We start from the raw sequence: 17,173 nt of genomic DNA, 5'->3' as shown, positions 1-17,173 counted from the left end.
TCACTAGCTAAAGCTAAAGCAATTAGTTCAGCCTCCATGGTAGAGTTAGCAATTATAGTTTGTTTTTTTGATCTCCAACAAATAGCACCACCACCCAAAGTAAAGACATAACCAGTGGTAGAACAGGAATCACCTGATAAAGTATTACAATCTGCATCACAAAAGCCTTCAAGTACAGCAGGATATGTTTTATAGAACAATCCACAATTTTTCTTTCCAATTCAATATCTCATAACTCTTGTTACAACATGCCAATGTTCATTACCTGGCTTGCTTGTAAACCTGCCAAGTACTCCTACTGCATATGCAATATCAGACCTAGTGCAATCAGTCACATATCTCAAACTTTCGATTATGCTAGCATATTCCTTTTGATTTATTACATCATTTTCACTTTCAACAGGAAATAAGTGAACACTTGAATCAAAAGGAGTAGCAACATGCTTGCAATCAAGAAAGTTGTATTTTTTCAAAATTTTCTCAACATAATGTGACTGGTCAAGGAAAATTCCATCACATGTTCTTGTTATTTTTATTCCAAGAATAAAATTTGCCTCACCGTGATCCTTCATATCAAAATGGCTTCTAAGAATATTCTTAGCTTCATCAATAACATTCATGTTAGAGCCAAAGATCAACAAATCATCAACATATAGGCAAATAATCACATGTGAATTATTCCAAGACTTATGATATATGCACTTATCACACTCTTTATTTTAAAACCATTTCCAATTATGCAGGGATCAAACTTTTCATGTCATTGCTTAGGTGCCTGTTTCAAGCCATATATGGATTTAGTAAGCTTACATACTTTGCTTTCTTGGCCTGCTTTGACAAAATACTCGGGTTGCTCCATATAAATTTTCACATTTAAATCTCCATTTAAAAAAGCAGATTTTACATCCATTTGATGAATTTGCAAATAAAAAATTGCAGTCATAGCACTTAAAAGTCTTATGGATGTAATTCTTGTTACCGGTGAAAAAGTATCAAAAAATTCTAGGCCTTCTAGTTGTTTAAAACCTTTTGCAACTAGTCTAGCCTTATATTTATCAATAGATCCATCCAGTTTCAACTTTTTTCTTAAGACCCATTTGCAACCAATTGTTTTGCAACCCGGTGGTAAATCAACTAACTTCCAAGTTTTATTAGAAATCAACGATTTCATTTCATCATTTACAACCTCTTTACAAAAAATGGAGTCATGTGAAGATAAAGCTTCTTTTAAAGTGAAAGGGTCATCTCCACCATTAAACACATAAAAATCAGGACCAAAATCTTTTTCTACTCTAGCTCTTTTACTTCTTCTTAACTCAAAATCATTAATTTCTTTATTTTTTCAAAGTAGAAGTAGAAGAACTAGGTAGTGACAAAATATTTTGTTCAATCCTTTGACCCCCACTATTTTTAAAATCAAAAGGGAATTTATTTTCATGAAAAATAGCATCACCTGATTCAATTATATCATTATCTTCAAGATTAAAAAATCTATAGGCAGTACTATTTGAAGCATAACCAAGAAAAGCACAAGTAGTAACTTTCTTACCCAACTTTGTAATCTTGAGATCCATTAGCCTCACAAAGGCTAGACAACCCCAAACTCTTAGATATCCCAAACTTCGTTTGTAACCTTTCCACAATTCAAAATGTGTCAATTTTGACTTTTTATGAGGCACACGATTCAACACATAACAAGCAGTTAAAATTGCTTCACCCCAAAAATTTAGAGGTGCATGTGACTCAATAAGCATGGCATTAGTCAAATCAACCAAAGTTCTATTTTTCCATTCCGCTACTCCATTAGATGAAGGAGAATAGGGAGGAGTAGTTTCATGAATTATTCCCAAAGTTCTAACAAAAGAATTAAACTCATTTGACTCATATTCACAGCCTCTATCACTTCTAATTATTTTTATTTTTCTTCCATACTGATTTTCAACCTCATGGAGATAAGTTTTAAAATTTTCAAAAGCATCACTTTTATTTTTCATCAAATAAACATATGTAAACTTAGAAAAATCATCAATGAAAGTGATAAAGTACCTATTACCTCCACGAGTTAAAATTCCACCAAGTTCACAAATATCAGTGTGAACTAATTCTAACAAATCAATTTTTTTCAACTTGAAAATGAGGCCTTTTAGTGATTTTGGCTTTACTACAAGCCTCACACTTTTCAAAATTCTTTTTAACCATTGAGATTAAGCCTAAACTACTCATGATTCCAACATAACGATCATTAATATGACACAAACGAGCATGCCAAAAATTGGTAGAAGAAAGCATATAAACAGAAGTAGAGGTTTTATTCATTTCAACATTCAATTTGAATATCCCATCACAAGCATACCCCTTTCCCACAAAAATATCCTTCTTCTCAATTACATATTGATCAGATTCAATAATTTGTTTAAAGCCTGCTTTATTAAGAAGAAAACTAGACATTATTTTTTTTCTCATGGAAGAAGTATAGAGTACATCCTTCAAAGTTAATACCCTTCCAGAAGTAAAATACAATTCGACATCTCCCGTTCCAAGCACTTGAGTTGTGTGAGAATCACCAAGCATGATGGTTTTGGGCTCCTCAAAATGAGTATATTTTTTAAACAAGTCTTTGTCATAACAAACATGACGGTTTGCACCAAAATCAGCCCACTATCCATCAACACTTTCAACCATGTTTATGTCGGTAATCACCGCCACAAAAGGTTCTTCGGTAACGTTTGCCTAAGGGTTAGGTCCACGTTTTTGAAATCTGCAAAATCGAGCAATATGCCTACTCTTGCCACAAACAAAGCACGTGGTCCCTTATCTTGAATCTTGTTGATTTTGTGCTTGGTTATTTTCACCATTATTTTTCTTGGGAGGTCTACCATTATTTTTCTTGAATTTTTTCTTCTTAGGCTTCAAAGAAGTATTTTTGTGAGATTCAGGAGTAGCATTATTTGAAGTAATTAAATTTACCTTCGTTGTGACGTTGCTCTCTTTTGTTTGTAAAAGTGCATCTTGGCCCCTTGCCTCTTCTTCCATGCGAATTTTCATTAATAGGGTTTGAAGAGGGGTTTCCTTTTGTTTGTGGTGCATAGTTTTTTGAAATTCTTTCAAAGAAGGTGGAAGTTTATCTGCTATGCCACAAACAATAAGGTTATCTCCAATTTTAACCTCCTCGGACCTAAGCTCTTCAACAATCATTATAAAATCTTGAGCTTGGTCTACCACTGATTTATTGTCCACCATTTGAAAACGAAAAAATCTACTAGCCGCATATTTTTTCGCTCCCGCCTCTTTGGTATCATACTTACTTTGCAATGCTTTCCAAATTTTCTTTGCACTAGAGTAAGTTATATCATAATAATCATAAAAATTATCAGATAGACAAATGAGAAGATAATACCGACACTTAAAGGAATCACCATCGTACTTTTCCACTTTCTCATGATGAGAAATAAGTTCATCATCATCCATGGAGGAATCATCAACTTTATTAGGATTCTTCTCAGTTAGCACATAAGAAACATTGAGAAGACTTAAGTAGAAAAGTACTTTACCCTTCCATCTCTTGAATGGTTACCATTGAACCGAAATGGCTTGTTAAGGTCTCCCATCTTGACATCCGCGGTTTTTTCAATTGTAGCCATTGTTGAATCTCCTTAAAATTGTTAGTGAAAACTTACAATATAATAAAATTGGAAGATTACAATTGAAAATAAAATGAAGAAAACAAATCTCTTCAGACTGAGGCGCGGATATCTCGCTCTCTTTAAGGAGAATCAAGCCCACTGCAGCAAATGTTTTTCACCAGTCCAGCAGTAGTCCTTCTTGACTTGTCCCCTCCAGGATACAACAGCCTAATCATAATATATAACTCAACAACTCTGATGCAAAATAGATTGCCCCCAAACCATTCATTCACGAGTTTCAACATATTGATGGATCATTCTTAAGGATGGAGGTTCGTAGGCTTGGGAAATGCGCTCTAAAGGAGCTCCCAGCTGAGCAACACCCTTTGTGGATGATAGTTTGGAGCGTGGGAGGTCCAACGAGGCAAGGAAGAGCAAAGGAAAGTGTTAGCTCTATTCGGCGAGGTGCCAGCCACTTTGGTGATTCGCCGAACCCCTTTGGCGAGGGTTCTAGGATCACCGACTGATCCAAAGAGCTGCAGAGAAAGGCTGCCCATTCGGCGAGCATAGAGGACATTCGGCGCACCGCCCTTTGAACCCCAGATCACCGAAAGTTACAGCAAGACATCCAAGGAGAAACCAATGAGCAGGGTTCTCGCCAAACTTATTTAGCGGATCGCTGAGCCATTTGGCAAGCCCAACTTGGCTCACCGATTGGCCCATTTTTGGGTCACTTTTGGGTCCATCTATGTAATAAGTCCTAAAACTATAAATAGTCATTTAGGGGTTCATTTTAGGGTTAGACTATTTTAAATATTGATGAATGATAAATTGAACTCCTTGTGTGAGTGTTGAAAGCTTGGTAAGCTTTTGTTGAACATTGTTTAGAAACGAGGGTTGCTTGGGATATCGGATTGTAAAAGGTCATTGATAAGCTTTTCTTTTTAAGAGGTGCTATTGTAGGATTAATGGATCGAGGTCATTGGGTTTAATATACCCTTTGATTGCTTTTTGTTTCCTCTTTGTATGTCTATCTATTTATCCGAATTAGGTGCTTGTTTAGGGATTGTAATTGGAGGTTTTAGGATTTAATACATCATTTAGTTGCCAATTGTTCCTCTTCTTGTGTCTCTTCTTCTATCTTTCTTGTTTTCTTCTGTTTGTTGTGATTCTTCTTGTGAGAATTATATCATTTGGTATCAGAGTCAAGCTTAGTATCGTCTTTACAATTCTAGTCTTGGGTTTGTTATGAAAACAAAAAAAAAGTGCTCAACTCATTTTTGAGAAATTTCAGAAATGGGTCTTGTTGATTTGAGTCTTCTTTGGTGCTTCCAAGGTTAGATTAGTGTTCCCTAACCTATTTCGAGTCTAGGGCTAAGATTTGAAAGGGTTTGGATCACGATTGAAGAATCCACCATTATTGATTGAAGAAGTTTTAAATAAAACGAAGTGGGTTTTAAAATTTGGAAGGTTTGGCAAGGAATTAAGTGCTAAAAAGTATTGGGGTTTGTTCCCTATATCTAAGAGAGCGTGTATCTTGAATTTCGTGAAATTTCAAGCTAAAAATCTTTAGGGTTTATTTTTGGGTCTTCATTGTTGTTCTTGAAGAACATTCAAATCTTCAAGAAGGAAATATTTGAAAGAGAAAGAGTTTGATCCAAAAAGGAAGAAAGAGAAAGTTCAAAGGTGTTTGTATAAAAGAGAATTTACCAAAAAAGGTAAATACAAAAGGCCAAGGAAGAGAGGGGGACCACCAAGGTTAAATTTCCGGAGCCTTGCAGTTGCAACTTGAGGAATTTGGGCGAATCCTGACTTGGATTGCCCATTCCACTCGGCGCCTCGCCCTTTGGGCAGCTAGGTCACCGAGTTGGACCTCATTTTGGTGAAAACACTGGAAATTTCGGCGAGCTCAACCTTGGTCGCCGAATCCACTCGGTGCATCGCCAAACCTCCACCCAGATCGCCGATTTGCCTTTTCCGATTGTCAAGTTTGGTGAGTCAATCTTCAAGTTGGCGAGCTGACCTTCACATTAGGCGAAGAAAACAAGCCATTTGGCAGTGGGAAACTCATCTTATGACCTTTTCTAATCTCAGGTTCTAATATCTAGTTTCCTTTCTTTGATTCTAGTTCGTAGACAAGAATCCTTAACTGATTTTCAACTCGTAATTACTCTACTTGTTGACTATTGGTTCCTGAATTCACTTCTTTGTTAGTGCCTTTTCTTTTTGTGCTTTTATTCGTTTTACTTCGTAGATAACTTCTAGACTCAAGTCCGTTTGCTTTAATCGAGTCATCCGTTCTTCTTGAAACAAAATTCCACTCCGGCCAAGAGTAGAAATTGAGACCTTGTGATCGACCGAGTATAAGCAATCTTCAACATTAGCCGCACCAGTTTGAGAGGCAATCAAAGGTGTGTAAACACGAGTGATTGTGAGTTCGTTTTACTAACGCAAACGTTGTGTGATGTTTTTGTTGAGTTGTCTTAATTGTTAGGTACCATGGCAACCGGAAGTGAAACCCACCCACCTAAGGGGAAGGTTACTTTGGAAACTATCATGAAAGTGACCATGGATGTAAGTCGGATGATGGGGCGCATGCATGAGCGTTTAACTACCATAGAGGATGGGCTGTCACGAATGGATGAGACTTGGTCCGAAGAAAAGGAGTTCACACTACCATCATATGTGGTAAGGCGAACTATACCGAGGAAGGCCATGATCAATCACGAGCAAAGGGAGAATATCTTCTATTCCAAGTGCCTTATCCAGAACCAAGTATGTGTCTTGATCATTGATAGTGGAATTTGTGCCAACCTTGCCAACACTGCCGTGGTGGACTACTTGAAGCTTCCTACCACTAAGTATGCTAAACCATACACACTTCATTGGTTAAATGAGGAGGAATTGAGGGTACATGAACAGGTGTTGATTAAGTTCCAAATTGGGAAATATCATGATGCTGTTATTTGTGATGTGATTCCCATGCAAGCTAGTCATGTACTACTCGGGAGGCCTTGACAACACAGCCACGCGTCAATACATGATGGAAGGCACAACACCTATACCGTCATGTCGATGGGTTGTAAATATGTCCTTAAGCCAATGTCACCATCCCAAGTCATAGAGTTGTATCGAAAGATGGATAAGTTGAGGGATAAAAGGAAAAAGGAGGAGAGACATGTGGAGGCTGAGGCCCAAGGAGAAGGAGAAAAGAGGAAGTTGAAGGGAAAGGCAAAGTTGTGATTGGATGAGCATAAAGAGATAAGGAAAGATGTGGGAGTCGAAAGTGCATTGATCCTTAAGGATCATGAGTTGCAAGCTAACCTGTCTCACTCTTCCCTTCTCCATTCTATTTCTTTCCTTTTGCAGGATCCTCGTGAAGCCCTTGTGATGGATACATTTGTGGCTGTCCCAACATTCCTACGGGAGTGTCATTTGACCAAACTGGAAAGTGATCATTTAATTGTTAATGGAGTATAAAAATATGTATTTATTGAATTAATATAAACACTCAAGTACATATACGTTTAACATACTATATATATCATTCTCAAATCCAGATAACATACACTTATTTCAACAAGAAATCAAAATGCAACAAAGTGGTTATCTTTATTTTCTATCTAACGAGTAAATATATACTAATTAATTTGTCCATTCAGCAAACGTAGCAAAAGCAAAGATATCCCCATAAATATTCAAAATGACATTGTCCACGAAGAGTATGTTCGAAATTAGTGCATTGATCTTCACACTCCTGTTCTCGACCAAGGCAACTACCTCGAAATGTTCGACTAAACATTTGGCAGCCATTACTAGATGCTCCCACATTTGTTATTTCTACACAAGATCAAAAAAAATAAAAAATCAAAGTCATCTAAATATACCCTCAAACTATCATAAATGGATATGAATTAGTTATTTAGTTTTTCAGTGTTAGTCAAAATTTATACTTTCAGAGCTAATAACTCTCAAGGGTAAAAATGGAAGAATAATGTTATTTATGTATTGATTTTGTGAAATGACAATTATTAAGAACCATCTATTTTTAGTAAGGATGACACATAAATAGAAACGAGAGAGTATATCTGTTTTTGTAAAATCGATATTGGCTACACCACATGATCAAATGTTAATTTTGTGATCTTAAATATGTTATGTGGGATGATAAAATTAAAGAGTTACCAATTATAAAAGTAATATTTTCTTTTTGATTAAAATAGAAAGTAAAACAGAAAAATTGAAACATATGATAGTTTTTTTTAGAAAAGTAAAAACTTGTACACTTTGAAATAATTTTATCCTATTATCTTTGTAAGATGAAGAAACTTAACAACAATGATGATAACGATGATAATAACAACAACAACAATAATAAAAAACATTAAGACTTGTATATATTTATATATTAAAAAGATGGTTTATTGCATACCCTTTAATGTGAGGAGGAGGAAGCAAAACAGCAGCATGGTTAAGATTTGAAATTTAGCCATCTTAAATTGAATTATTATTAATTTGAGTAATTGTGAGATTTAAGTTATCATTGCTAGTACATTTATAGGGTTCTAAGCTTAGCTGTTATTTAAGTGTTTTTGCTCCCCTAAATGGTAACGATTAGTAATTAAATCGAAGACTACGAAGGGAAATTGGACTCCCTGGATTATCTAATTGTCCTATTCTTCCACTGGTCTGCCACCAACCACATACCGCACTCCGACTTTTGAATTTTGTTATTTTTAAATTAAAGATATGTTAAATATATTAAAATGATTTGTAATTTTATAATTTTGAATATGTTATGTGAAAAAGTTGAAATTATAGAGTTGCTAAAAAGGAAAGAGACATTCTTTTTTAAAAAAACTATAAAAGAAAAGATAAAAATAACTAAATGGAATAAAAAGAAAAATTAATTGTTTCCAACAATAACATTAATGACATAGCATTCAAGAGCAAGAAGATATAATAGGAATAGGGAACTCTGTAAATTATACCTTGCATTTTGCATTTTCCTATATGATCGTAAAAAGAATTAAAGTGACAGTTAAAATGACACTTTTAAAAAAACTGAAATCAACGATGACATTGTCTCTAAATTGTTCGTAGCTACAAACTTTTCAATAATTCGAAGTGTTGAGGTAAAGGTCATAACGCCAGAGGAATTTTCTGATTTCCTCACCCAATCTCATAAGAAAGTTAGCGATAGATTTTTTTTTGCTCAACTGTAAAATTTATTTATCGCTAATTTATTTTTTTGAAATAATGTATGGCGGAGGGAGTTAACTAATAGGAAACTCAAGTAGAGGTTCCCAAAAGAGTAGTAGTATTGCTTAGACCATAATAGATAATGTGAATCCACCTCAAGAGAAATCTAAGAAAACACAACTTAAGAGACATTTTTTGCAAAACTCAAATCCTACTAACATCCCATTCACAAGGAAAAAAGATCAATCTCAAATAATGCTAGGAAGTGCTGAATATTCTGCACGAATAAAACAGAACCTAGATATCTCAGAGGCCAATATGAAAATGCAATGCTGCAGGGAAAGCTCTGAATACCGTCTGCACATGGTAGTTAAGATAGGCAAATTGGAGAAAACTGAGAGTGAGTGAAGTAATATCATACACAAAATTCAGGACAGGATCAAACAAGTTGGGAAAAACTGCAAGTAAGCCGCATGACCATTACATTTGCACACTGATTATTAGAATCTCCGCCTGGGACTTCTAGAACGATGGCCATGTGGCGATCTGCAGAAATAAGAATCAAATAAGGATCCACTGTGTTTTAGATAATACTTCAACGACTCATAACCTGACAAAATTTCACAAATACAAACATAAAAGGAGTATTTTCTAATATTCTTTTTCTATTTTGATATAAATGAAAAAACTTCCACGTCCTTGATTCTAAGGGCTCCTTACAAACTCAGAAGACATTAACTCGCTGAGGAAATCATTAACTATGCTATCTGATTTCCGTCTCTAATTTTTTCAACTTTATTTTCAGTGTGTTGTTGGGAGGAACTGAAGATCCTACTTACAAAGATTCCTTCACCAAACTGAGAGAAAAAGTTCAACAATGTCCACATAAACACAGCAGCTAAGCTTCTAACTCAAACAAGTTAGGGTGGGCTGCATGAATCCTCAGTTTATGTTTTCGCTCCACTTGGATATGTTTCATCCTGATACTCCTTAGTTTGGGTTTCTCCAAAACTAGAACTCACTGTATTTTTTTTTGACATACCAAACTCTGGATAGGCTACAAAGATTACTAACAAACATGGCACTTGATGTAAGTGAACCTACATGACTTATAGCCTGTTTGGCCAAGTTTTTAGGAGGCCAAAAGTGTGTATTTTAAAAACATAGGGGTTTGGCCAAACTTTTTGGGGAAACTAAGTGATTTTAAGGAGCAACAGAAGTTGTTTTTCACAAGGTAAAAAAGTAGTTTTTCTCCGAAAACACTTATGAGAAAATACACTTAGAGGCTAGAGCATGTTTGGATGGACTTATAATCTAAAAGTCATCAGATAGGATTGGCTTATTTTTGTTATTTTGGCTTAATAACGTGTTCAAAAGCACTTCTTTATTATACCCAAACACTACAAAATTGCTTAGAAGTTATTTTGGCTTAAAAGCACTTAAAATAAGCCAATCAATACAGGCTCTTAAAAGCACTTTTAAAAAGCTTGGTCAGATACTAATTGCTTAAAAAAATGTTTTTCAAATTGATTAGCCAAACATAGATTGCTTCTCACCAAAAGTGCTTCTTTAAAAGCATTTTTTAAAAGAAGAAAAAATACTTCCCAAAATAAGTTGATTTTAGATGTTTGGCCAAACAAGATATAAGCCTTAATCCCATATATTTGATCTTTTGCTTCCATTGCATTCTGTTGTTTGCTAAGATTGTAAGAATTCCAAGACATTGCAAGTCTTTTGAGAAGACTTTCACGAGATTTTAGGTCTATCCTACCTCTCCCCCTTTAACACCTTTTAGTCATCAGCATTCAATCATATAACCAATACTATAAATAGATTTTACGTGCATATCTCACATTCTACGCTAGAAAAATGAGGCAGGCAATTAGGCCATCGGTTGCTACACTCTTTGGCTGTTTGCTTACTTAAAAAGGAATAATCTGGATTTGTCTACCATCAGATGTTGCTTCGACAATTTAGCTTTTAGTGATTGTCGTTCAACTTCGAAATGGGCCCAATTTGCAAGAAAAGCTGAAGTGTGCCTGTTTGGCAATTGAAGTTTAGGACAGATATATCCTTATAGTATGGCTAGCTATGTCGCTCGGACCCTCCAACAATGTTGCCGCACCCATATCAGATTCTTCAAAAATGCACTACTTTTAATAGATCCTACACACACCCATCGACATTTTTAAAAGATCCAAAGTAACATAGCTGGCTAGTGATGATTTATTATTTAACTAGAAAGAGAAGTTGAAAGCCAAACCAGACACAATATACCCCAATTTGGCAACAATCAAGATCGTGCATAATATAGTATGTCAGTCCTTTCAGTCCCTAGCGTGATTGATGCGAAATCTAGTTCAATCCATCTCAACTTGGGTTAAATAGTACCAAATTCAACATTTTGAAAATACTATGTTGACCATCAATTTCTGAAGAACAGAACCCCCACCTCAGAAAAGGGCAAGGAGGAGGACTAAAAGATGTAATGCTGGTGTCTGCAGACGCAAATCGTGTGATAGAAGTGAGAAGGTTTTTTTTTTGATAAGGAGAAGTGAGAAGGTCCTTCTGCATGGATAAAAAACTAGGCTTCACATAGTAAACTTAAAGTCGACAATACGCTGGATTAAGGTGAAGAGGTAGTCTGTTCCAACTTATTTTTTCTTGGCATTATTGTTTGTATGCTTAACCCAACATGCTAATTGTATAGACACTTGATTACTTCGTCAAAACTAACTATTCACCTTTTGATATTTTTTGCAATTAGTTTTGTCCCCTGAAAGTTGAAACAGAGGTTGATTTGTCTTGATCCTCAAACAGACTGAGTTACAGTACAACCTAAAGTCCCAGAGAAGGATGACTGAATCCAATGAATCATGAGTCAAACACCACTACAACCCTCCTAATACCTGTGGAAAATATAAAAGGTTCACAAAAAAGGCCAGATACACAACACAACAAACAAATGGCTCATCTGGAGCAAGAACTAGAGATATTAAGGGAAGAGCCGCAACAAGTGCCGGAACCAAACTCACTGTAACCACCTTTCCGCACCCACTTCGTTTTCCGTCCTTGAAATCACATGTTCCTGAACATTTACCTTCATATACACATCCACACCCGAATCCCCTTGCGGCCTTGCCAATTTTGGCCTACCTCTGGTCACTCCCACCAACTTGCCAAACCTACCCAGACAAACTCCATATGTCCCATCTTATGCATAACTCCCACCTACTCCTCCCCCTGCAGTAAAAACTACACATAACCTTTCATTACCAACTCAGGTTGTTACCATGCCTGCTTACCCAACGATGCAGCACATACTTGGGGCACATATCCCCCTTCCTATGAGCTACCTGTGCCACCCACATATGCAGTTGAAGCTCCTAAGTTCGCGGCACCGATTAAGGCCAGAGTCCTATGCGAGGTGGATCAGTACACAGAAATAGAGAAGGATGCCAGATTGAAAGAAGAAGAATTGATAGCCAGAGAACTCCACGATACGAGAAAGGCACTTAAAAGCTTGCAGATCACCAGGGGAAACGAGAGCCTGGCCTATGATGACTTATGTACCCACTCAAACATCGACATGCCAGTGGAGTACAAGCCACCTAAGTTCGACATATTTGACAGAACGTGTGATCCTCATACACATCTGAGAGCCTACTGCGACAAGCTAGTCAGTGTACAGAGGAACGAGAAGTTAAGGATAAAGTTGTTCATCCGAAGTCTTTTGGAAGAAGCTCTGACTTGGTACACTCGTCAGGATCCCCTCGCAAATGACATGACAGGCAGGAAATGGACAAGGATTTCATGAATTGCTTTAGGTTCAATATCGAAATTACCCCGAACAGATTCTCATTAGCCAACATATAGAAGAAACTGTCCGAGTCATTTCAGAATTATGCACATCGCTGGAGAAATGAGGCCTCCAGGGTCCAACTCTCCAAGTACTTCATCCCACCGGTACCCCAAAAACCCCCAAATAACGGCAGGCTTAAAAATAAAAAGAAATAAATACAAGGTACAACCAGCAAAACCTACTTAACTTCATTCAGAAAAGAATAATTAAACTGAAAAGGTAGTGTTTTCATAGATTCAGGCATCATTTCTTCAGATTTTCTGCTTCATTTCCTATAAACCACGTGTAACAATGACACACTAGCATGGATAAACTATGGACATACCTCCTCCTAGCATTCCTCCTCTTGAAAGGACCCCTGCTGAATGCCCAATCAACATGTATAGTCTGTGTGAGAAACTCAGCTCCATCCTTCTCACTTATAGCTCTTTGTGCTTCTTCAAAGCTCTCATATTCTATGAATGCATATCCCTACACAAACAGTTCACTTCAAGTAACAGAATAGAAAGGACCTGCTCCAAGCTAATGAAAATGCAAACCACAAGCAGTAATTGCATAAAGTAAGATGTCTCCCTCCAGTAAGGAAGGACACACACATGAAGAGTTATCCTATTTTGAAGACCCTCAATAATTGCATTCTAAAGACAACAAATGACTTCTGATAAGTGAATCTTGGATTCTGTTCCAACATGGGACATATTCATGGCTCCATGCATACATAAAGTTTCCAGTCAACAGTGGATGATTCAATGGTCAAACATCCAACATAGGTAGAAATGAGAACTATGCAGGTGTGAGTGCTACAGAAAGCACTTCTAAATTATCTAAACTAGCTAAAGCTATTAACAAGGATTGCTCTGCTCTTGTTACTATATTGCACTTCATTGAAAAGTGACCTGATGGAAATGCAATAATACTAAAATAAACGCTTGCAACAGCTAGTGTTCACTATTGACCATTTATTCATATAGTCCCACCACAGTCAGCATCTTATCCCATGAGCAGAAATTGTGCAACAAGCAACAGAACATTACTTGACAGTCTGAAAAAGAAGAGAAATGGATTACCTTGACAAATCCAGTCCGACGATCCAGATTCAAATGCAAATTCTTGATTTCTCCAAACTCACCGAAATCATTATGAAGATCATCTTCTTGTGTCTCTTCATTAACCCCAGTAACTAAAACAATCCATCCTTCAATGGCTGCAGAAATTTGAATTCAGGAAAACTCAATAATCTTTATTGAAATTCTTCTTACCTCATCAAAAGAAACAAAATTGCACTCAGCAAACAAAGGCCATATCTGGCTGACACTTTGTTGATGTTAATTACTAACAGCTTGTTTGGATGGTTGTTACCGATTGTATTGTAGTTAGTCTAAATACAATGTTTGATTTGATTTTTACTTAAATTTTATTGTATCGTATAGTTAAATTCATCGTTTGGTAATAGCGAAAAGTCTCATTTTGCATAACAATCGATTTGGAGTGAACGCATCATGACCTCTTTTTCTCATTTTAGTCTTTACTTTATTATTTAATAATCATATTTTATCCTTTGCCCTAGCTTTTAATAGTAACTCTACCTCGTACCCTACTTTCCATGTAGGTTTATCCTTCAAATTGTTGATGTGTGACATTATGTAACAACGAAAAATGATGCAATCTATCCAAATGTCGCATTGGATTGTTTTATCTAATTTTTCAAACAGCATATGTTATTTCGATAAACGTTTAAATTTTGATATAAAACGGAAGAAATTCTTCCACTTTATATCTTCCACTAGAATTTATTCCTTTTTACACATGGTAGGGGGGCCACTCCCACCAGTGCAGACTTTTTGGTAAAGTGAATTCTTTCTTATAAAATGGAAGGATATTCTTCCATTTTATGTGGAATTTTTTCTTCCGTTTTATAAAATGGAAGAATTTCTTCTGTTTTATATCAAAATTTAAAGCTAACCAAGTTAACGGCTGCCATTTGAAAAAGTACGTAAAACGAAATAAAAAGTTCCGCTAAACCTATTTTAGTTACATTCTAAAAATGTGGCTTACTTGTGTTAATTTTGTCTATTTGTGGCTCAAATAGGTTGCGGACTTCATAACACTTCCCATCGTTAGGAGGGTAAGTTCAGTTAAGCCAGATTGGCACAAGAGGTGGGCTGTGCTCTTTGAGAAGTGAGTAACACCATTTTAATAAATTAAAAACTACTAATTTCAAGACCCCTCTCTCTAAGATAATTTCCTTTCTCTGGGTAGAAAAAGGAACCAACTTCCACAGCGGGAAAATGTAGGATGGTTCTTTCTTCATCTCTTTTCTGGTCTTGCACATAGTAGACACAACTCAAACCTAATATTTTTTGAGAACACAACTCCAATATTACCATTCATTATTCCTCTATCCCAAACTTTTTGAATTTTAAATTGGTTCCTTTTCCAGAATACAATTTGGATGCTTAAAACCTAGATAGAAGTGCTGCACTTGCATTGTTTTCCAGTGAGCTCTTGGCTAAAGTAAATATTTTACTATCTATAAATTAGAATGCACTCAATCACCCACCCTAAATTTCAATTTTTTGAGTAAAAATCCAAAACGTTCTCTCAAAACTCTAAAATGTACTGAAAAGATAAGACAGAGAAAGAGAGAGGGAGGGAACTGACATCGTTCAGGACCAGGACCGCCTTCAGAATCGAGAGAATCAAAGCGGGCAGACATGCGGGCATTACGGTCAGCCTCAGCAGCTTCTTCACGAAAACCACGTCCCTTGGTCTTCTTAGGAGCGGAGGATGAGCCTCCAGTAATGGCAGATTTGAGCTTAGGAATTGTAGCCCTAGGAGACGACGAGGCATCCACGTCCTCGTCCATCAGATCGTCCTCCTCTGGCTCGAAGTCCACTGCCTCTACTTCTGCATTCGCCATTGGAGCTGGACTGAAACAGCTAAAAGCAAAAAGTTGCTCTCTTTCGTTCTTGTGCAGAATGAACAACTTTCAAGCCAGTGTGTGTGGGTGGGGGGGGGGGGGGTGAACTTTGTAAGGAAGGGGAAGGGTTTAGGATTCGGGTCTGACCACAAATCCGGGCCGGGTCGGTTCGGGTCAATATTTGACCTTTAGAAAAGTTCAAGTGTGGTGTATATATAGATAGTATATTGTGTACGTAGATACAATTCTATTCTATTTGATTATCTAATACAATAAAACCTCACTAAATTAATATAGGTGGTACTATGAAATATTATTATTTTATAGAGGTATTAGTTAATCGATAGATTAATATTTATTAATTTAAAGAGTGTTTTCAGATTCAATGAAGGTTAATTTTGATTACATCAAAATTATTGTATCTTACTAATTTATGTATCATATTTATTGAACTCACAAAAATAAATAAATTAAGGTGCAATTCCAAAAACAATTGTCACATCTAGAACAATGTTACATGTTCAGAAGTCTAGAATTTAGAAGAAATTATGATACCCTCGAAAAAAACAATGTTGGTGATGAAGTTGAAGATGATACAATCTTGACACCCGTTACACGTATCTAAAACTCTTCACAATTTTATGGTGCAGTTCAAAAAGACAATACTGAAACTTTTAGATGTAATAAGAAAAGTTAGAGATGAACTTCAATAAGATTTAAATTTTAACAAAAAACAATAGAATCATAATTCATTTGTCTTAGATATATTTGTACTTTTAAAAAATTATTAATTTATAATAATAATGAGACCATGTATTTACACAAGGGACTTCTGAAAATATATTATCTTATTATCTTATCGAAATGAGTAATTTTTTCCATTGGCCCAAGTCGGGGCCAAAAGAAAATATTATCTTAAAGAGATTATTAATTTGTCGAGTATTAATATAAGTGGTATCATGAAATATTATTATCTTGAGGAGGTATTATTATTAATTTTCTACCCTAATCCTCAACCTATATATCCTCCTATCTAAGATCATGTCATCAATAAGCTGCAAGTGTGTCATGTCCTATCTAATTACCCCTCTCTAATATTACTTCGCCTTCCTTTTTCTCATAACGGCCATAACCCACCCCTCACACCTTTTCACTGGGGCATCTATGCATCTCCTCTTCAATACTCAAACCATCTCAGTCTCTCCTCTGGTTGGGTCAAAATAATCTCATGCGGAAGCTGATAATTGTAACTCTTGACATTGATAAATTAGACCACAAAGAAAATTGTACTAAAACAATCAAAATATTAATATTGTTTTACCAAGCGACCTACATATAAGAAACTAATATTAAAAAAAAATACTAAAGTTATAAAGAAAATAATTACTTCTTAAATAAATTCTTTAACGATGACATTGTGGATGTTATTATGTTGTTACGGAAAAAAATAATCTTCAATGTATAAAAATTCAAAAAAATTCCTTCAAGAGGATTAACCAAACATGGAAGTCTTTTTCAACAAGAAAACCTTTTCCACCAAGAAAACTTTTTTGATCAAGGCACAAT

General features: G+C 35.8%; 1 protein-coding gene across 1 annotated transcript; it reads right to left on the bottom strand.

Annotated features, from left to right (window-relative positions):
• Positions 1–8,992: 8,992 nt before the first annotated feature.
• LOC125809323 (RNA-binding protein Y14A-like) lies at positions 8,993–15,675 on the bottom strand. Its single transcript, XM_049488983.1, has 4 exons — positions 15,349–15,675; positions 13,755–13,891; positions 13,013–13,158; positions 8,993–9,371 (listed from the first exon to the last, which is right to left on the bottom strand). The coding sequence occupies exons 1-4, from the start codon at positions 15,605–15,607 to the stop codon at positions 9,326–9,328; spliced, it is 588 nt and encodes a 195-aa protein (XP_049344940.1). The 5' UTR covers positions 15,608–15,675; the 3' UTR covers positions 8,993–9,325.
• Between the last annotated feature and the right edge of the window lie 1,498 nt (positions 15,676–17,173).

The sequence above is a fragment of the Solanum verrucosum genome, unplaced genomic scaffold (genome assembly GCF_900185275.1).
Source record: "Solanum verrucosum unplaced genomic scaffold, falcon-dt-bn FXZP01000062.1, whole genome shotgun sequence".
Lineage (NCBI taxonomy): Eukaryota > Viridiplantae > Streptophyta > Magnoliopsida > Solanales > Solanaceae > Solanum > Solanum verrucosum.
The sequence above is the reverse complement of the archived record's forward strand: the minus strand, read 5'-3'. Positions and strand labels throughout refer to the sequence as shown.

Bases quoted from the DNA above. Each gene is read 5' to 3' on its own strand.
- LOC125809323 (XM_049488983.1), bottom strand. From the start codon at position 15,607: ATGGCGAATGCAGAAGTAGAGGCAGTGGACTTCGAGCCAGAGGAGGAC. The intron at 13,892-15,348 runs GTCAGTTCCCTC...AAATTTCTGCAG, and splicing joins CGGTCCTGGTCCTGAACGAT to CCATTGAAGGATGGATTGTT. The intron at 13,159-13,754 runs GTAATCCATTTC...CTGTTTGTGTAG, and splicing joins GTCGGACTGGATTTGTCAAG to GGATATGCATTCATAGAATA.